At 42.6% G+C, this 22,344-nt stretch overlaps 1 protein-coding gene across 1 annotated transcript in view; it reads right to left on the bottom strand.

Annotated features, from left to right (window-relative positions):
* Positions 1-22,344, bottom strand: part of LOC126419157 (UDP-glucosyltransferase 2-like) — a 152,103-nt gene that overhangs the window by 16,214 nt on the left and 113,545 nt on the right. The window contains exons 4-5 of the mRNA XM_050086281.1: positions 20,550-20,772; positions 7,082-7,301 (exon numbers count right to left, since the gene is read on the bottom strand). Of these exons, the coding sequence (XP_049942238.1) occupies positions 7,082-7,301; positions 20,550-20,772 (443 nt within the window). The remainder of the gene's footprint in view (positions 1-7,081; positions 7,302-20,549; positions 20,773-22,344) is intronic.

The raw sequence follows: 22,344 nt of genomic DNA, 5'->3' as shown, positions 1-22,344 counted from the left end.
TGCTGTTCAGTCGGGTTTCCAGCCGTAACATAACGTGATTTTGACACAATATTTCGGCGGTCCACCTCACTGACATCGTCAGGTGAGCAAGCCGTCGCACTAACTCGCCGGAATTGAAATTAAACCGTAGCGGCAGCGAACGCAACTGCCCTCTAGTGCAAAACACGACAGCGCGCCGGTGGTAAAAACTTGACTTATTGCTCTTGCATTAACCTTTAACTACAATTGTGTAGTCCCTGGGACTGCACTGCTTTTCACCCCCCTGTTTCTAGGAATGCTATTGACCTTGAAGAGCTAAGCTGCACAGTAGCTTCCATATTCTAAGTCTGCTGCTTGTTGCCATGGTAGTCATGGTTGAAAGTGCTCTGTCTGATTTTGTTTTGTCAAAATGACATCCAGGGACAGCATGACTGGGTTATTGTGAGTCAGGGACAGAATGAATATTTTTCTTGTTTATTGTGTTTGTTTTGTTCTTCACATCTGTTGGTGACAATAACTCTGGAACTAGGTCAGGTAACCCTGGTCCCTTGTATGTGAGAATAGGTGATCCATATTTTGAAGAAAAACTTTCAAGAATTATCAATGAAGTTGGGAGTGACACATCTGACTTCAACTTTTCTGACATGAAGCATGGTGATTTTACACACAGTGAACAGGATTCGGAATCCAATGTGTCTGGCGGGAGTGAAAGTGGCCAGGAAAAGGCTGAAGGAGAATCAGAAAGTGAAGAAGATGAGGAAAGTGCTAGGAAATGCTTCTGTGGCAGAAACAGGTTCCAGTAGTCAGCTGTAGAACCAAACAGCTCATAATATATTGAAGATACCAGCACTTTGGCACAATCTCAGAAGACAGTCACAGGTCAACCCACTCACCACTGGAAGCTATATTTTAAGTGATGATATGCTGAACAAAATACTGACATAGACAAATAAAAAGTTAAGAAATTCGGGGAAAATACATGAATACAGACAGAACAGAAGCCAGACCATGTATGATGTGTAAAATGAAGAGTTTTATCAGCCTTCTAACACTGCTGTATTCAAATCCTTTGTACTAATGGGACTGGCTGTCATGTCACTATGTCATCAGCAAGACTTGCTGTAATTCTCAACTGCCTGAGATGTGACAACCCTGATTACAGGGAGTTATGGAAGCTTTCTGATCCAGCAGCTGCTATAACAAACATTCTGCACAAATTCAGTGAAAATTCACAGCAGTCCTGTATTCTTGGGGCTAATGCTACAGTTGATGAAATGCTAATCAGCATTAGAGGACACTGTAAGTTCAAAATGTATATTCCATCTAAACTGGCAAAGTACAGCCTGAAACTTCAATGCCTCACCAGTTTCAGGAACAATTATGTCTTCAACACCTATCTCTCCTGTGGAAAAGGTACCAATGGAGCAGGACTTACCCCAGATGAGAAGAAATATGTCATTCCCACACAGGCTATCCTCAGATAGTGTAAGACAATAGCACATAGTAACGAAAGCTTTACCACTGATAGCTGGCATGTGTCAATTGAACTTGCAGACATGCTGTAGAAAAACGATTTGACCATAGTAGGAACAATGCAAAAGAACCAAAAGGAAATCCCGGCATCTTTTTTGCATTTCTGTGGACACGAAATTGGAACAATGCTGTATACACATACCACACAAATCACACTGATTTCCCACATGCCTAAGAAAGGAAGAGCAGTAAATCGAATATCAGACACTGGGGACACTTTTTGATGACCGAAACAAAGACCGTTGCTTTTTAATATATATATATATATATATATATATATATATATATATATATATATATATATATATATATATATATAACAGGGTTCCAAATCTTACTTAAAGGATACCCTTCTGTTTATAATCTCTGTTTATAATATTGTCAGATCGCCGGATTTCAATAGCTTTTTCGCTACACAGTTCCCATAATGCGACGCAGGGGCAATCACTTGTGTCTCACCATACAACATTTTATGTCCTTCGGCAGTACAATGTTCCGCAACCGCAGATTTCTCTGGCTGAAATAAACACGTGTGGCGATGGCTCTCCACGCATCGATCCTTGACGATACGAATCGTTTGTCCAATATAGGCTTTCCCGCAATGACAGGGAATTTGGTAGACACTGTTTTTCCTCAAACCCATATCATCCTTTACTGAGCTAAGCAGGGCTCTGGTCTTAGCTGGCGAACGGAATACACTTTTAATATCGAATCTCTTTAAAATTCTTTCTATTTTTGAAGATATGCTTCAAAAGGTATAATCATTCTGTTAGATGGTAGCTTTTAGATGATCCAGTTCTTGTGTCAAACTATCTGCATCTGAGATACCATAATCTCTTCTTACCAAGGTACGAAGGACGCCTTTGGATGACAGCTCGATGCATGAAGATATTGGTCCATATGTGGAGGCTTACGATAAACATTGTGTCCTAATGTCCCATCATCCCTCCTGTAGACCAAGACATCTAGAAACGGAAATTTTTCGTCCTATTCAACTTCCATCGTAAACTTAATATTGGGATGCAAACAATTAAAATGACCTATGAAACGGTCCAGAGCATCCCTCCCAGGTGCCCTTACCATAAACGTATCGTCGACGTATCTCCAAAAACAGATTGGTTTTAAGAACGCCCTCTACAGTGTCGTGTTCTCAAAATCTTCCATAAACAAAGTGGCTACTGTAGAGGATAATGGTCTCCCCATAGTCACTCCGTCGGTTTGTTCAAAGTATTTGTTATTAAATAAAAAGTACCTCGACCTCAACACATGGCGACAAAGCTGAGTTGTTTCTTCGTCCACTTTTCCACCGATTAACTGCAAAGAATCTTGGAGAGGAACTCTGGTGAAACGTGACACAATATTACAGCTAACTTGCAAATCCGTGCGGCTGAGACACAAAGACTTCAAGCGCTGATAAAAATCAGACAATTGGAAATATGATGTTCGTATTTTCCGAATATGGGGACTGAGAATGGATACTAAATACTTGGCAAGTTGTAAGTAGGAGCACCCAAATTGCTAACAATAGGCCGAAGAGGATTTCGTTGCTTGTGTATCTTAGGCAAACCGTATAATCTCTGTGGAGCTGCAGCACCAGCTCGAAGTATTTTTAGAACATTGTCAGATAATGAACTCTTCTTCAATGCGGAATCTGCAAGTAAAAGATCCATTTTACTCAAATAATCGTTCAGCGAAAGAAGAACCATTGCATTGACCTTGCCCGCTGGTAGAATTACTAAATTCTGGTCTTCTCTGATGGATCGGATCGCAGCTCTTTCAAGCGAGGAGATAGTACTTCGCGGTATGGCACCCGACGCATTGTATCAGAGACCTCTTGCCTAACTTAATCAGCTATATCGTTGGGAAATCTGGACACCGCTTGTTCAACCGCGTAAGTAAATTCAGTAATGGGAGCATTCCTGGGTGAAGGGGTAAAATTTAATCCCTTTCCTAATACTGCCAGCGTAGCTTCTTTGAGTTGTTTGGTTGTGAGATTAATCACAACATCTCGACGGGTATCATCATCCGGGTATCATCATCCGTTATTGTAGACTGAGAAGAAACGTAGAAGATTGCCTACTGACGACATTTGGATGGACTCAGTCTGGTATCGCCCAGGGCGAACTGTCAATCCTTTCGTAGTACGCAGCAGACTGCAGCGCCGATACTTCCAAATGCAAATAAAATAATTTCTTGGAAGTGAATTCCAGTTGTCTGCGTGTGAAACGAATGCGCTCCCTGACTAAAGTAAAAGCAGCACGCTTCTTAATGTTGCTGGCCATTTTTGTCCTAATGTAATGAACAATTCTGGCAAATTTAGGTATTATACCTGCATTCCCCCATATCAGGAGAAAAGCAAGGGCGCTCATCAACTCCCCCTTAAGGGCCCTATACTTGCTGAGACATAGTGTATGCAGACAGAGTTTGCACACACATATCGTGTGTGAATGAATTGCCCACTAAAAAATTGTCTGTGTTACTGTCTGTGTTCAGTCTGTGCCAAGTCTAGCGACGCTTAAACGGACGAAGACCAGATGAAGTGCTTCACTGCTTCCAGAATGATGTGGCGCAGCGATGGAGGTGAAAAAACAGCAGAAAATTTGATATCAGCATAGTTGCTGCAAGTTGACATGTACCTCAACGTTACTATAAGACTTTCATAAGCACTTATCGATTTTCTCATTCCAGTGTCATTCCTGTAACGTACTGCAACAACCTAACGGGTCTCCTCGTCATAGCTACTTAAATAGTCCTCTCTTATAATTTTTAGTTTCTTCAAAAGATTAAGATACGAAAGCGTTACAAGTTGTAGAAGCCACTCTTATGTCCGCCTGCTCCGTGCCGATATTTTTCTTTTCACAACTTCCGAAATACTAGCATAAGACGGAATAATTGTCTTACAAGGAAATATAATGAATTTGGATACGGTCAGAAAATACTCTGCCGTATAGGACTATTCATTTACGACTCTGGGAAGGATGCGTTGTGGTTGGAGGTGTAAATGCGACATGAATACTGCAGACCAGATGTGCAGACAGTCGTTGCGAACACGGTATGCTCAGATAAACCTGAGCTTGTAAAGGGCCCTTTACTAGTTGCTAGCGCTGCAGACCTCCACCATGTGACAAGCAAGCAACTTTCGTGGATTTTAATGTGTCTTTCAAAACACTCACTCACTCACACACACACACACACACACACACACACACACACACACACACACACAGGTGATAAATATATGCAGACTGAAGTGACAAATGAAAATTTAATTTGTACCAAGGCTGGGATTCGAACCCGTGTCTCCTGTTCACGAGGCAGATGCGCTAACCACTACTCCGTCCTGGCACAGTGGCTTTGCACAACTGCGGGAACTATCATAGCATGGCTCCCAACAGAACGAGGTGGGGCAGTGGCTAGCACACTGGACTCGCATTCGGGAGGATGACGGTGCAAGCCCGCAACCGGCCATCCTGATTTATGTTTTCCGTGATTTCCCTAAATCACTTCAGGTAAATGCCGGGATTGTTCCTTTGAAAGGACACGGCCGATTTCCTTCCCCTTCCTTACCTAATCCGATGGGACTGATGACCTCGCTGTCTGGCCCCCTCCCTCAAACCAACCAACCAACCATGGCTCCCTCCTCAGTCTTAATTTCCATTCACGCCTCAGACCAGGTGGTGTTACCCCTAAACTGAACAGCATTTTAATTGAAGCACCTATGCCTGGGTTTCGGGCAGAATCCCTAGTTTCATTCGATGCTGAGGTACTGTTCCAAAACAATTGGAGAGCCTTCGTAGTGTGTTTAGGGGGTGACACCAAGTGGGCTGAGGCGTGAATGGAACCCAGTGAGCAAGAGACCCAGGTTCGAATCCAGGCTTTGATGCAATTTTTCATTCGTCGCATTAGTGCATATATACATCAACGTGAATTTATACTCCAATTTTGGACCATACATAGACATAGAACATGTATGATTTGTAGAGAAAGTTTAAAGACAGGAGGATAAAAGCGTGTAGAATAAGGTACCTTCAGTTGTAGCTGAAAGGGGTCGGAGATGCCTAACATTACTTGTACAGAGGGTCACTCCAAAAGAAATGCACAATATTTTTTTTTAATCTATCTTTTATTAAACATGTTTGAAAGTTTTACAGTGTGTAGATACATCCTTTAGGAACAATATTTTCGTTTCTCCACATAATTTCCATCACTCTCAACTGCCTTACGCCATTTTGGAACCAGCGCCTGTATACCCGCACGGTAAAATTCTGGACCAACCTGTTGGAGCCACTGTTTGGCAGCGTGCACAAGGGAGTTATCATCAAACCTTGTTCCACGAAGAGAGTCTTTCAGTTTCCCAAAGAGATGATAGTCACATGGAGCCACGTCAGGACTGTAAGGCGGGTGTTTCAGTGTTGTCCATCCGAGTTTTGTGATCACTTCCATGGTTTTTGACTGACATGTGACCGTGCATTGTCGTACAACAGCAAAACATCCTGCTTTCGCCGATGTGGTCGAACACGACTCAGTCGAGCTTGAAGTTTCTTCAGTGTCGCCACATATGCGTCAGAATTTATGGTGGTTCCACTTGGCATGATATGCACAAGCAAGAGTCCTTCTGAATCGAAAAGCACCGCAGCCATAACTTTTCCAGCAGAAGGTGTGGTTTTGAACTTTTTTCCTTGGGTGAATTTGCATTATGCCACTCCATTGATTGCCTCTTTGTCTCTGGTGAAAAATGATGGAGCCATGTTTCATCACCTGTCACAATTCTTCCAAGAAATTCATCTCCACAATTCTCGTACTGTTCCAAAAGTTCACTGTATACAGTTTTTCTTGTTTCTTTGTGAGCCATTGTCAACATCCTGGGAACCCACCAGGCACAAACCTTTTTTTAACGCCAACATTTTCAGTATTCTGTAAACACTTACTTCCCTTAGCCCAACGTAGTGTGACAACTCGTTCACTGTGATGCGTCTGTCAGCAGTCACCAATTTGTTAACTCTCTGCACATTGTCTGGAGTGTGTGCAGTACGAGGCCTGCCGCTGCGAGGACAATCCTCAACATTGCCGTGCCCGCTTTCATGACGTAACCTGCTTGCCCACCGACTAACTGTACTGCGATCGACAGAAGCATCTCCATACACCTTTTTCAACCTCTTGTGGATGTTTCCCACTATCTCGTTTTCACAGCACAGGAATTCTCTGACAGCACGTTGCTTCTGACGAACAACAAGTGTAGCATCCATCTTGAAGACATGCTGTGACGGCGCGACTCACGGGAACAGGTTGAACTAAGTTTGAAAACAAGCGGGAAGCATGTATCTACACACTATAAAACTCTCACACATGCAGAATGAAAACTGTATTTTTACAAAAATAGTGCGCATTTCTTTTGGAGTGACCCTCGTACTTTCAAATAGTTGATTAGCAGAAAACTCGTGTGTTCCACTATTAATGGGCAGTCCCTACAATTTGGGATTCTGATGAGAGAAAGGAGTGTTCTGCTAGTTAATGGTATTCATATAAACAGAACCAGTAACCGCACAGCGCTGAATGGTGAACTACTTACTTGGGGTTGGTCAGGAGTTCGTTGAGAGCCCTACCGAAGGACTCTTCAGTCAGCTCGTTGACCCGAAGTTTCATTCCGAAGCCGTCGGCCTCTGCCCTGGCCAGGTTGGCGTTCTGGTCGCCGAAAACAGGGATCCCCAGCAGCGGCACACCGGCCGATATCGCCTCCTGTATGCTCATCAGCCCGCCGTGCGTTATGAACAACTTCATGTTCTTGTGATCTGCAATGGAAGAAGCTCATGTCAGACGCAGTGACGAGCCCAGAAAAAGTGTGTACCGGATTTTACTGTGGAACTGATTTGTAGTGCCACAAGGTTACTAGCTTAGTTTTGGTATGCGAGAAAAGTGACGTAAGTTCTGATTTGATCTATTTTAACTGTTCTGAAAGCTTTCGACTGCAAAAACAATAGGTTTGTTTATGTATAATTCATCTGCTACCAATCACGATTTTCTTTATTTTAGTTTTTGCACAACGCGTTTCGGGAAATGACTCCCATTTTCAAGTGCATTTTTTGTTTTTTGTTATGCCATTTCCATCTGATGTCGATGTGTCCGAGTCTGCTTAATTTCGTTGACTTTACTGCGGTATATAAGAAAATACGCAATTGTAAGTACAAATTCTTCTAAATTTCGCCACTAATTTCACAAAAAGACCGACAACCAACTAAAAATCGCATGTTTTCCTATATATCGCAGTAAAGTCAACGAAATAAAGCTGACTCTCAAACATCGACAACATCAGATAGAAATGGCATAACAAACACAACAAAAAATGCACTTGAAAATGGGAATCATTTCCCGAAACGCGTCGTGCTAAAAATAAAATAAAAGAAAATCGTGACTGGTAGCAGATGAATTATTTGTAAACCAACATATTGATGTAAGTTCTATTTTCATTTGGTGTGTCATACACCGAAGAACCAAAGAAATTGGTACACCTGCCTAATATCGTGTAGGGCACCCGTGAACACGCACTAGTGCCACAACATGACGTAGCATGGACTCGACTAATGTCTGAAGCAGTGCTGGAGGGAACTGACACCATGAATACTGCAGGGCTGTCCATAACTCCGTAAGAGTACGAGGGGGTGGAGATCTCTTGTGAACAGCACGTTGCAAGGCGTACGAAATATGCTCAATAATGTTCATGTCTGGCGGGTCTGGTGGCCAGCGGAAGTGTTTCAACTGAGAAGAGTATTCCTGGAGCCACTCTGTAGCAGTTCTGGACGTGCAATCACAATCTCAAATATCCTCAGATACAACAATATCCAAATATCAGGCAGCATAGCAATATCCACGAACATAATCCAGACAAACGGAGTCCTACAAGGAGATCTCATTAGCCTAACGTTATTCAGCATCATGACCGCAGACATCACAGACTAATCAGAGACAAGAAATGGCTGTGAGCACTATGGGACCTCTGAGGTCATCAGCCCCCCAGACTTAGAACTACTTAAGGCTAACTAACCTAAGGACATCACACACATCCATGCCCGAGGCAGGATTCGAACCTGCGACCGTAGCGGTTCCAGACTGAAGCGCATAGAACCGCTCGGCCACCCCGGCCGGCATAAACAGAGACACGTCAGCATAACTTATTCCCTGTGTGGACAACATGAAAATAGGCTCAGAGAATGCTGAAGAGCTCCAAGGGGTCCTCAACAGGCTCACATCGTGGGCGGAAAGAAATGGATTGCAAATAAACCACAGCAAAACCAAACAAACGGCTTTTAGGAAAGAAAGGAAACCCTGCACAATAAACCCTTGGAGGTAGTGCCAAAATTCAAGTATCTTGGAGTCACCCTGCAAACCATCCTGTCACCCGTCAGTAACCATGTGAAAGAAAGAGCGGCCGCAGCAATAAAAGCCATCTACCACATCCAACAGCCTCAACAAATATCACTGGATGCAGCAATGTTACTGATCAACACAGCCATTTCCCCAATAGCTACCTATGGGATCACCATCATACGGGAAAAACTCACCATAAGCGACCTGTTAACGATAGAAAAAGACAAAGCCCGCTACATGAAAAAGATTCTAGGTATCGGGAATTCGGCACACTCAAGGAAAACTAGTTCATCGACGACATAAAAATGTGGTATTGGCTGCTAAATACCAAGCCCTACGAGAAAGCACGTGCGAGATAACATCCCACAGATGGTCGTGCTCACATGCGGTTTCTCTTCGTCGAAATGTCTTGGCTCAAACTCGTCTAGGGGTTGAAACGCACGTGTCGCATTACACGCCCTAAATTAGACACTTGTGACCCTTTGGTTAAATTGTCTGGCTGATGGCAAGTTTGAGAAATACAAAGTTAACGCAACATATAATAACAGTAATAATTACATCTGGAATTAAATGAACCCAGCCATAAATGATGTAGGCCACGCAGTTGCGATTTAGATAGAATAAGCAAACTAATAGCGAAAGTGCTCGTATTTAGAGTTACTGTTACACTCGAGGACATATCCATTTGACACAGTTCGATTATTCACAATCTCATCGCGATAAACAGTACTCCACCTCGATATTTACACGAAAAGTTAAAAAGAGTTCAATCCAGGCGCGCCGCTGCTCACCGCTCAGAGACTGAGTCCCCCGATACCACACAACGCGAAATTTTCTGAGTCGTTTCACTTCCCAGCTGCCTAAAGACCGTCTGTCCGCTTTCGCGTCTCCATCCTAACTGTACCCTTTGGTGTCTCCAGCCGAACTGTCCCGTTTCGCGTCTGCACTAGCAGTGTCCCCCTCTGCCCGTCCCCGGCCGCGTTTCCCGCGCGCCGAACATACTCACTCGACTGACTAGGGCAGTTCCCTTTCCTGAAGCCATCCATCTGATTGGCTACAGCTTATTCTACATCATTTTACATTTTGACATATTTAAATAATCAACGCTTGACCACTTTCACGTTCTAAATAAAGTAACAATGATATCCACTGCAAAATAAACATTAAATTCTTTTGCATAAAACCAATACAATTTCCTTCTTAGTTTTGAATGCTACGGCCAGTAGCCTTGCGCCAATGTGCTTTCTGATAAATAAATAAAGAACAAAAGTAACTATTATGCACTAAATTTTGCAACAAATATTCTATTACCTAATGATTCAACAAGGTGTCATGCTGTCATTATTCAATGTGTTTTGTGTGGAGGAAATGATTATCTGATGCTTAACTGAAAATACTGATAATTTAAATTTACTATAACTTTCAAACAAATAAAGTTACAGAGTTGATATTCACAACGTTTATCATTTTAATGATGCGCTTCTACAAGAAATGTCGATTGTTAAGATCAACCAAAGCGTTTAGATTTTAGCATTCAGGTCTTTGTTACAAAACTTGTTAATTTCACTTTAATCCTAAACTATTATAGATATGCTCAATATTCAAGGTTTATTGGGATTACCATGAAAATTTATGGAGGATGGAAGATTAAAAGTACTGTGACTTGATTCCCTGCACTACTACACAATTAAATAGTTTTCGCAAATGTTTCCCTTTACAGCCGATCTTACGTCCGCCATATTTAACACTCCTACGTCTCCTCGGCCACAAAAGCCTTCTGCAGGGTTTTCTTTGACGTAGGTTCTGCCGGACGGGGTGGCCGAGCGGTTCTAGGCGCTACAGCCTGGAATCACGCGACTGATACGGTCGCAGGTTCGAATCCTGCCTCGGGCATGGATGTGTGTAATGTCCTTAGGTTAGTTAGGTTTAAGTAGTTCTAAGTTCTAGGGGACTGATGACCTTAGAAGTTAAGTCCCATAGTGCTCAGAGCCATTTGAACCATTTTTTTTTACATAGGTTCTCATCTGTCTCACTCGCACGCTACAGCGCTTAGGCCTTAATAGGTAATAGACGGCTGTGAGTTTCCGCATCTCGTTGTGAAACTGCGCCCTTTGTGGCACGCGGTCCTGGAAGACAGGGTTCGTTTCACAATTCCTGAAGGCTGCCTCTTTCGGCCATATACTTAAATGAGAGCGAAACGCTCGTTAACACACACACGTCAAACCCTCACCGAGAAGTGCAGAGCCATCTGGTCCGATTTCTACGCAACAGACGCCATAATGACGGACGAATGGAAACAAGCAAACTACAAGCTACGACATGTAGTAACGCTTGTAAATAATAGATTTCAGCTGTCAATCGTCCTTTTTAAATTTTATTGGCAGATCTAGATTTCAGCTAGAAACTAGCCATTCTCAATGCACTATCATTTTTGATCAATGAATGTAATTCATTGAATATTCAATTCAATGAACTGTGGATGAAGCCCGACCAACAGGCATTACATGCATTGATCAAAAATGATAGTGCATTGAGAAGGCTAGTTTCTAGCTGAAATCTAGATCTGCCAATAAAATTTAAAAAGGAAGACTGATAGCTGAAATCTATTATTGACAGGTCAATATAACACTCGCTGCGTGCAACAGCCTTCTGAATGGAAGGTAACCTGAGGTAGTAACGCGTTACGCCACGGATGGATTTCGCCATAAACTATGCCAAAACAAGAGATTTCAGCAGTCGAATGAAGACTGTGTTTGAGATTTGTGTAAGAAATATTGTGAGAGATACCGCACTCAAAACTGCAAAATGAGGAAAACCTTGATTATAAAATTGGCTCTGAAATAAATGTTCATTTGTAATTTGTAATTTCTCTTTGCATATTGTGAGATTTTCAATTAATAAATAATTCTGGACATGTGGGGTGTCGCATTGTCCCGCTAGAATTGCTCAAGTCGGTCAATTCCAGCCAGCTACCACCAAGAAACTGCAGGGGAAAGACAACTGCTCCCACGATTCAAGGATGTGCGCTGCAAAATCATCTTGTAAGCCGCGTCAGTGACGAAAGTCTTTCGCCCGACGCCTGGGTCAGCGCATCGAAGACACCGACTGCTTTAAGCAGCCAATGGCCCTACTGAACAAGGAGGAGGTCCACAAACAGATCAGCTAGTGGTAAATAAAAATTGGCACGAGACGACAAGAGCACCACAAGTTCAGAAGAAGCGACCATCACCTGAATAAACAGGGAATTTCTTGGGGTAAACTACTGCCCCTTTGAACAAATAAGCTGAACCTGGAACTTCCTGGAAGGTTCAGACTGAGTGCCCGAACAGGACTCGATCTTGAGGCCCTTGCCATTCGCGGGTAAGTGCTCTACTACCTGCACTGTCCAAGCAAACTCGCGACCTCACCTCACATCTTTTATTTCGCCAGTTCCTTATCTCATGCCTCGGCATGCAGTTTTAATCTGCAGTTTAATCTTTAATCTGTCGAATGAGCGCATACTCTGCTGCAGGATGAAAATACATTCTGAAAAACAATCCACAAGGCTCTAATTAAGACACATCTCCGTAATATCCTTTCTTCCAGGAATTACAGTCCGCCAAGGAAGAGGGAGAACTTGTGGGAAGTTTAGAAGGTAGATGAGGTAATGGCGGAAGTAAAGGTATGAGGGCAGATCCTGAGTAATGCCATAATAGCTCCGTCATTAGAGCGCTTGCACGCAAAAGGCTGCCCCAAGTTGCTGTCCCACTCCGGTAGGCAGTTTTAATATGCCACGAGGTTTCAAATCAGTCGACACTACATTGTGGAGTGAAAAATATTCACGTTGAGCTTATTAAGAAGAAGCGTTTGTGACCTGGGGACTCATCCCAGCGACGATGGGGGACGCAGGCGGGGAAAATTCATGACATAAGCGACTTTGGGCGACTGTCGTGGCATGGCACCGAGGAACGAACATCTCGGAAAAGGTGGAGCTGATTGGCTGTTGGCGCACTGCTGTGGCGAGTATCTACGGAGAGCGCTTGAAGAGCGGCGAAACAACGAAACGGCTGTAATGTCACATGTAGTTAGGCGAGGTAACTGGGCGCCCATTATAGGTACGAGGCAAGATGGACATATGATACGGCTGCACGCTAGCGGGCGCAGGCCTCCGGGTGCGCTCTTGCAGGTCCGGCTAGGTCACGGGAACCGGTAAGTCCAGGTACAAAGGCAAGAGCGTCGCCAGGAATGGGTGAATCCCAGTTCGGGGAATTTTGATGACGGGGGTTGCTTAAGTGGACAGACAACGCTCCAAGAAATGGCAGGGTATCAGGCAAGCTGAAAGAAGGCTTCTTCCAACTCTTTAAGAATCTATAATGATCCACAGTCAGGTATTAAAGCAAATCTGAATACATCTGCGATCGCAGAAAAATGAGGCGCATCCAGTGACACAACAGTATTTCAGTGCCTTTGAAACTGCAGAAGTTAATATTCCACAGCGTATAAACATTCTGGTCCCGGCGGAAGTTCGTGTCCTCCCTCGGGCATGGGTGTGTGTGTTTGTCCCTAGGATAATTTCGGTTAAGTAGTGTGTAAGCTTAGGGTCTGATGATCTTAGCAGTTAAGTCCCGTAAGATTTCATACACATTTGAACTTAAACCTTTTCACGATGAACCTCTGAATCAACATCTTTTAAATGCATCGTGCAATTTCCACATATGTGATAGCATTGCACGATAGCTATCATCCCAGAACGCCACCCGTCTGTATCTACTTTATTTATTGACTTAAAACATCTTCTATATATTATTTATTACGCAAATGTTTGTCAGAAAACGGTATTCTCCACACTTACCAGCAAAAGAATTCAGTGTGAATACCTCACATATTAGCATTGGAAGGAGAATCAGCATTGGTCGTATTTTTTTGTTTTTTGCGGATAATAAAACAAAAAAAACGACCAGTGCTGATTTTCCTTCCAATTCTATCCACTATTTAGTCGTGGTGCACAGAACACTCCATGGAGTCGCCAATCAACCTCACATATTGTTATACTTGCGTAGTTATTTAATGAACAGTTTACTATTTTGCCAGTAACTTTATTTGAATGTAGATCGCAAGTACTATTAAAAAACTGTGCTAACTTAAAAGTGGTCAATAGCATGTGTTAGTGGACACCACAATCGAAAAGAGAACAAAAAGACGCTTCTGTCAAGAAGGTCTAAATAATTGTTTAAATAGTATTTAATGAAAATATCTAGTTATTTACTGTGAGTGCCCGTGCACAACAATACTAGCTTATTCTTTTATGAACAAACCTTTGTTTGCATTTATTGCAAATGAGATGAGTGTGACTGTATGTTTATAACATTTCTGTGGTGTGCGTACTGTAAGACCTTTGGTACACACACCATCAGATTATTTGACTTGTCGCTCTAACGAAGTAGGCGAGTGTCAGCAATATGTCTCGTGGTCTTATCGTGGCGTGTTTATCTTCTGCCATTAGGTCAGACGATAGAAATGCTACTTGCACGCTTAGAGTAGCAGATTGACGGTGACCAACTTTAAACAGAACTTGATTAATTTTCACACACATTTATTAAAATAATAAAAAGCATAGACATTATGTAACTTGATTCTGGATGCTGTTTACAATTGACAATCTGAAGTTCCTTTGGTCTTGGTACGTTAATCTTATTCTCACATATCTCTGATACTTGACAAAGTGTCTATTCATTTCTCTTCATGGCTTTGCACAGGAATATGGTAATCTTATTAGGCGCAGACTGAAATTTGACTATAGACTGGCACAGACAAATGCAGACTGGTACAGACTAATGCTGACTGGTACAGACTAATGCTGACAAATACAGACTGACTAATTGGAGGTCTGTACACTTGTTATAATACCTCGCGCGTTCAGGTATCACTGCACGATTGTGATCCGCGAGGAGAAAAGGTTCTACGTTAGCAACAATCTCATTGGCTGCGTTACATATTAATACGCGGATCGGCGGAAGCAGAATTTGGTCCGTCTCTAAGGCAGCGCCATCTCGTAGTGCGGAGACGGACGAGCGCTGCGCCTGCGCTGTTGTGCTTAGCGGGGCGGGCTCTAGTGGGAAAGTTGTGTACGCGCTGACTACGCAGAACTATGTACACAACAATTTCTTTACTTAAATATTTTTGTAATACATTAGTTTACTCCATGAAGGGGTCAAGCTGAATCGAATGATGTCTGTTGAGCGTAAGAACGATGTATTTTTGGTGAGAGTCAGCCTCTAGACGATTGGAAAGCAGACAGTAGTGGAACGCTGTGGCAGTCAAGTGGGGACAGGGGACTTTTTCGATTGAAGAGCTCAAGGGAGTGATTCTGGACACATTATGCTGACTGCTGGAAGAAGGCAGACCTGCCTGCAGTAACGTGCATGATTCAGTCATACAGGTGACTGATTCTAGGCGATGGACGGCCGCTGCAGTAATCTAACTTCTGAATGTGCTCAAGAGTAAGACTAAGTTTTTCCTCTTGTGCTACAGAAATGAGGATAGACAGAATATGAGTTACTATACTTTGTACTCTGTTTAATAATGTGAAAATCATCGCTTTGTACTCTGAACTGTTTTGAGTTGGTGAATATTTCGTGAATAGTGATTACAAAATGCATTTAATTTTAATGTATCGTTGCTTATAATTCAGTTGGTGATTTTCCTGCCGTTCTCATAATGCTCTCAAAGTAACTTTACTGAATTTGATAAGGGTATTTTCTGTCTGTATTTTAACTGAATATTGTAGGACCACTTCCCGTTTATTTGCAAAGTCCTTGCTTGAATAAACATTATTCAACATAATTCTCTGTAGTCTACATCAATTGCCGGCCATTGTGGCCGAGCGTTTCTAGGCGCTTCAGTCTGGAACCGCGCGGCCACTACGGTCGCAGGTTCGAATCCTGCCTCGGGCGTGGATGTGTGTGATGTCCTTGGGTTAGTTAGGTTTAAGTATTTCTAAGTTCTAGGGGACTGATGACCTCAGATGTTAAGTCCCATAGTACTAAGAGCCATTGAAACCAATCTACATCAATTACAGACGGTAGAATAGAACCCTTGTTATTAAACTATTCATTTAACTATTATTTAGGAATTCTGTTGATTTTATTAACTCCCAATTTGTAGCTATTGCATAGGCTACTTGACTGTAGTATCACAGCTACAGGTTATCATTTACATTAAAGCAAACGTGTACGGCTCGACCCCGTGATTACATCGAGCTATTCTTTTTAATCAGAGCCGTGCGTAGACCAAGTACCTGAAGTACGAGTAACTGGTCACTTAAAAATTTTTTGTGACTTTACTGACACTTGTAGAATGCAGGCCTTCATGGCCAGTATTTGGGTCATTGCTGATCGACACTACGAAACGACTAACTTGTAACCCCGGCCACGGAACCCTTATCAGTTTACTGGTTGGCAATCTAACGGCTTCCAGGCGCAACAAAAATTTAACTTTCAGTTTTTCGCGCAATTGTTAGCCGAACTTAAATTTTTAAAAATTCTCGTATTCTATTCACTGGAAGGTATAATCTTATGTTAAAAGTTTAGCTAGGATTGTACTATGGGATGGATCAGATGGCAGAATGGTCGCGTAATCGTTCCTTGGAAGTAAAAATAATGAGCGTAAGGCATTGGTGGCCGGGAGACCCCTTGCGGGGGCGGTTCGGCCGCTGCTCCATAAGTTCTTTAACGCCACTACGGCGACTTGCGAGTGAGTGAGGATGAAATGATCACGAAAGACACACAACACCCAGTCATCTCGAGGCTCCTTGGAAGTAATACGCCCCAGCACCGTAACTACGGGGCCCATGGAATATCACAACATAGCAGCCCAAGTTATTACCGAACCCACGCCATGTTTCGCTCTTGTGACGGGAACTCGTCTAGAAATTTGAAATAGTGTGAAACAAAATACCGGGTGATCAAAAAGTCAGTATAAATCACGGAATAATGTAGATAGAAAGATACAAATTGACACACATGCTTGGAATGACATGGGGTTTTATATGAACCAAAAAAAAGTACAAACGTTCAAAAAATGTCCGACAGATGGCGCTTCATCTGATCAGAATAGCAATAAATAGCATAACAAAGTAAGACAAAGCAAAGATGATGTTCTTTACAGCAAATGCTCAATATGTCCACCATCATTCCTCAACAGTAGCTGTAGTCGAGGAATAATGTTGTGAACAGCACTGTACAGCATGTCCGGAGTTATGGTGAGGCACTGGCGTCGGATGTTGTCTTTCAGCATCCCTAGAGATGTCGGTCGATCACGATACACTTGCGACTTCAGGTAACCCCAAAACCAATAATCGCACGGACTGAGGTGTGGGGACCTGGGAGGCCAAGCATGACGAAAGTGGCGGCTCAGCACACGATCATCACCAAACGATGCGCGTAAGAGATCTTTCACGCGTCTAGCAATATGGGGTGTTTTTTTTTTGTTCTAATAAAATCCCATGTCATTCCAAGCATGTGTGTCAATTTTTACCTCTCTATCTACATCATTCAGTGGTTTATTAAGTTTTCAAATTTATACTGGCTTTTTGATCACCCGGTATTCCAGCTAGTCTTAAAATTCCCACGCTTGTGAAGCTCCCTTCGTGTTTAGTGAGTTTTGCAACTGCCATTATCTTATTTTTTTGACATGGTCCTCTTTAATGACCGTCCGTCACGGTCACTAACAGACACTTTATTCCTCTTTGTAACTTAGCGGACCATGTTTTTCCATTGTCCTTGTGTGCGTACTAAATCATCTTTCTATGCGGTGCTTCGGCTGCCTTGGTTAAGGACGTATCAACCACACGAGTGCCAACACTTTTCCCACGTTTGAATGCACTTAGCACCGACACAATGCGCACACAACTACAACAACACTCTTCCGGTCACGACAGACACTTGCAACGGATTGAAGACATTGCACAGGTGCTGTTCGTGGTCAAGGACAACTGCGCCTCGAGCAGGCTTCCTTAGTAACTACATTTATGGTCAAGCACGCATTTCTCGCCATGTTTCCGTATTTTTGTCCACCCTTTGCGGTCCAGGAGATATGACGTCATAGACATCAAGATACATGATAAACTAGCTTCTGCTTTAAGACGCAACGCAGATTACCCAGTTGGAATTCATCCAGTGTTTCGTAATCACAGCACTTAGAGACTTCTAACGAACTTTATGCACAATGTCAAATCATTGCTAAAATATTTCACGCTTACATGATTAAATTAAATTATTCACACTACATTATTTGTATTCAGATGTTTGAAGCTGTTTCTTATGTGCGAGTTTGAATCTTTAAGGGATTGGGATTTAATGGTTTTGTGGTATTCGAGTATCCTACGGACGGAAGAGTGGCGAAGCTACAGTCGTTAAATTCACAATCCTGTACTTTTGTCGCAGAAAACATGAAAAGACTAAAATATGACCCTCACACTTCCAATAACTGTGAGAATACTAAAGAGATCGTGAGCTCGCGAGAACAGTCCAAAATAAGTACCAAGGGTGTATTCCGAACCGTATAGCAAAGTAAAGACAGCATGCGATAAACTCAGCGATGTGAACAGCTTAATGCCTTAATGAATAAGCTACATATTGTATATAAACTTTGTGAGACGTGGCGGTCATATTCCACACTTACGCTAAAGAGCCAAAGAAACTGGTACATTTGCCTGATATCGCGTAGGGCCCCCGCGAGCACGCAGAAATGCCACAACACGACGTAGCATGTACTCGACTGAAGTAGTGCTAGAACGAAATGACACCATGGATCCTGCAGGGCTGTCCATAAATCTGTAAGAGTACGAGGGGCTGGAGATCTCTTCTGAACAGCACGTTGCAAGGCATCCCAGATATGCTCAATAATGTTCATGTCTGCGGAGTTTGGTGGCCAACAGAGGTGTTTAAACTCAGAAGAGTGTTCCTGGAGCCACTCTGTAGGAATTGTTTACGTGTCGGGTGTCGTATTGTCGTGCTGGAATTGCCCAAATCCGTCGGAGTGCCCAATGGACATGACTGGATGAAGGTGATCAGACAGAATACTTAGTACGTGCCACCTGTCAGAGTCGTATCTAGACGTATCACGAGTCCCATATCACTCCAACTCTACACGCCCCACTTCGTTACAGAGCCTCCACCAGATTGAACAGTTCCCTGCTGATATGCAAGGTCCATGGATACAGTTTGAAACGAGACTCGTCCGACCAGGCTACATGTTTCCAGTCATCAACAGTCCAGTGTCGGTGTTGACGGGAACAGTCGTGGCGTAAAGCTTTGTGTCGAGCAGTCATCAAGGGTACACGAGTGCCTCCGAAAGTCCATATCGATGATGTTCCGTTGAATGGTTCGCACGCTGACACTTGCTGATGGCCCAGCAGTGAAATCTGCAGCAATTTGCGGAAGGGTTGCACTTCTGTCACGTTGAACGATTCTCTTTAGTCGTCGTTGGTCCCGTTCTTGCAGGATCTTTTTCCGGCCTCAGCAGTGTCGGAGATTTGTTGTTTTACCGGATTCCTGATATTCACGGTACACTCATGAAATGGTCGTTCCGGAAAATGCCCACTTCGTCGCTGCCTCGGAGATGCTGTGTCCCATCGCTAACGCGCCGACGATAGCACCACGTTCAGACTCACTTGAATCTTGATAACCTGCGATTGTAGCAGCAGCGCCAGAGACTTGTTGTCTTATATAGGCGTTGCCGACCGCAGCACCGTATTCCGCTTGTTTTACACATATCTTTATTTGAATACACATGCCTATATCAGTTTCTTTGGCCCTTTAGTGTATATTATCTTATTACATATACCATTCGATTTGTTTTAAAGTACTTGTTAACTAGATAATTTCTGTACAGCAGTGTCATACATAATAACCGTGATCACTGTGGTAGCCCGGTACCCCTGCCCTTCGTTCAAGCTGACTTTTCTTGACGAATATACTTTCCCAAACGACAAATATATTTCTCATTTTCACCCAGAATTGTAATTTACCTATTGTTACTACCGCCTAAAGTGCCTAGTTTAACTGAAAGTGTTTGTCGAGTTACAGTTACAGGTTTTGTGGCCCCACTGATAGTCCCCCATCTCTGCCCGTCTTGCAAGCCACGACAAACATACCGATTTCAGGAAACATTTCAGGACACAAGGAAATATATATACAAGGGCGTATCATAAATTCATTACTATTATTTCATATAATTTATTTCAAGTCGTCATTTTTGAAACTGTTTTCTCTTCATTCCCGCAACTGTCCTTATCCCAATGACTTCAAATGGTTCAAATGACTGTGAGCACTATGCGACTTAACTTCTGAGGTCATCAGTCGCCTAGAACTTAGAACTAATTAAACCTAACTAACCTAAGGACATCACACACATCCATGCCCGAGGCAGGATTCGAACCTGCGACCGGAGCGGTCGCTCGGCTCCAGACTGTAGCGCCTAGAACCGCACGACCACTCCGGCCGGCCCAACGACTTCATTTACCACAAATACTGTCATTATTTAAAACTATTAATGTGCGAAAGCATCGCACGGGTGGCGTTTTCCTTTTTTGTGTTTTAAGTACTCTTAAACCCCAGACATTACATACATCAGCGAAAATGATAAAATTTCATCTGTTCTTCTATCACGAATATATCTTTCTCTTGCGTACTTACTGAGCAGATCATTTTGGGGAAACCATTTGCTCAGTTTTAGGTTCGCTGGCTGGTTGGGCATACTTTCCAGATCAAACTTCCACAGCACTTTCTGCTTCAGTTTGGAGAATACGCTGAGAATCGCCGCCTTTTGTTTCTCGGGAATGTCTGAGCTCTTGATGTTACTGCCCAAACTGAAGAATATGACTCCATCTTTTGCGTCATCCATGAACTTCTGCAGGTCCTGGAAAGTTAAGAAATACGTTACTACATTATTACAATTATGGATAAAGTTAACGAAAAACAGTAAAAAACTTCACACCCCTTGGGTGCACTAGTTTCTGACCTTATGATTATATGTGGTGAGATTTACAAGTTAAGTCTGTGATAACTGTCTCCTCCTTCCTCCATTTATTTCCTGAAATTCGCAGAGGCCCTCTCAGAATCATACAATACTTTTCACTATCTACCAGAGACTGTAGTAATTGCTTCTATGACATTTTTATTGATTTTCTAATTGGTTTACTTAAGCTGAGCAGGTGGCTGGGGTTAAATACAGGGAGAGAAAGGCTATTTTCAATTTGTACAAAAACCAGATGGCAGTTATAAGAGTCGAGGGGCATGAAAGGGAAGCAGTGGTTGGGAAGGGAGTGAGACTGGGTTGCAACCTACCCTCGACGTTATTCAACCTGTATATTATCAAGCAGTAAAGGAAACAAAAGAAAAATTCGGAGTAAGAATTAAAATCCATGGAGAAGAAATAAAAACTTTGAGGTTCGCCGATGACATTGAAATTCTGTCAGAGACAGCAAAGGACTTGGAAGAACAGTTGAATGGAATGGACAGTGTCTTGAAAGGAGGATGTAAGATTGACATCAACAAAAGCAAAACAAGGATAATGGAATGTAGTCGAATTAAATCGGGTGGTGCTGAGGGAATTAGATTAGGAAATGAGACGCTTAAAGTAGTAAAGGAGTTTTGCTATTTGGGAAGCAAAATAACTGATGATGGTCGAAGTAGAGAGGATATAAAATGTAGACTGGCAATGGTAAGGAAAGCATTTCTGAAGAAGAGAAATTCGTTAACATCGAGTGTAGATTTCAGTGTCAGGATGTCGTTTCTGAAAGTATTTGTATGGAGTGTAGCCATGTATGGAAGTGAAACGTCGACGGCAAATAGTTTAGACAAGAAGAGAAAGAAGCTTTCGAAATGTGGTGCTACAGAAGAATGCTGAAGATTACATGGGTAGATCACATAACTAATGAGTAGGTATTGAATAGAAATAGGGAGAAGAGAAATTTGTGGCACAACTTGACTAGGAGAAAGGATCGGTTGGTAGGACATATTCTGAGGCATCAAGGGATCACTAATTTAATATTGGAGGGCAGCGTGGAGGGTAAAAATCGTAGAGGGAGACCAAGAGATGAATTCACTAAACAGATTCAGGAGGATTTAGGTTGCAGCAGCTACTGGGAGATGAAGAAGCTTGCACAGAATAGAGTAGCATGGAGAACTGCATCAAACCAGTCTCTGGACTGAAGACCACAAGAACAACAAGCTGAGCAGATTACACCTTCGGCTCTTTCTTTTTTTGGCGCTAAAAACTATTTCTAAAACACTGGAGAAATATTTTAGTTGGGTACATATTGAAGTACCAATCATAAAAGTAATAATTAATACCAATAATAATAATAGTATGACATATGTTAGTAGTTTTGCAGTAACAGCTGTGTTTGCACCAGTAGTAGCGCTTTTCCTTTTGAACACTACTGGAAACAATATATTTCTGTGTATCTAAACTTTTGGATGTATTGGC

This window comes from Schistocerca serialis, chromosome 9 (assembly GCF_023864345.2).
Source record: "Schistocerca serialis cubense isolate TAMUIC-IGC-003099 chromosome 9, iqSchSeri2.2, whole genome shotgun sequence".
Taxonomy (NCBI): domain Eukaryota; kingdom Metazoa; phylum Arthropoda; class Insecta; order Orthoptera; family Acrididae; genus Schistocerca; species Schistocerca serialis.
This window is presented reverse-complemented; position numbering and strand designations above follow the sequence as displayed.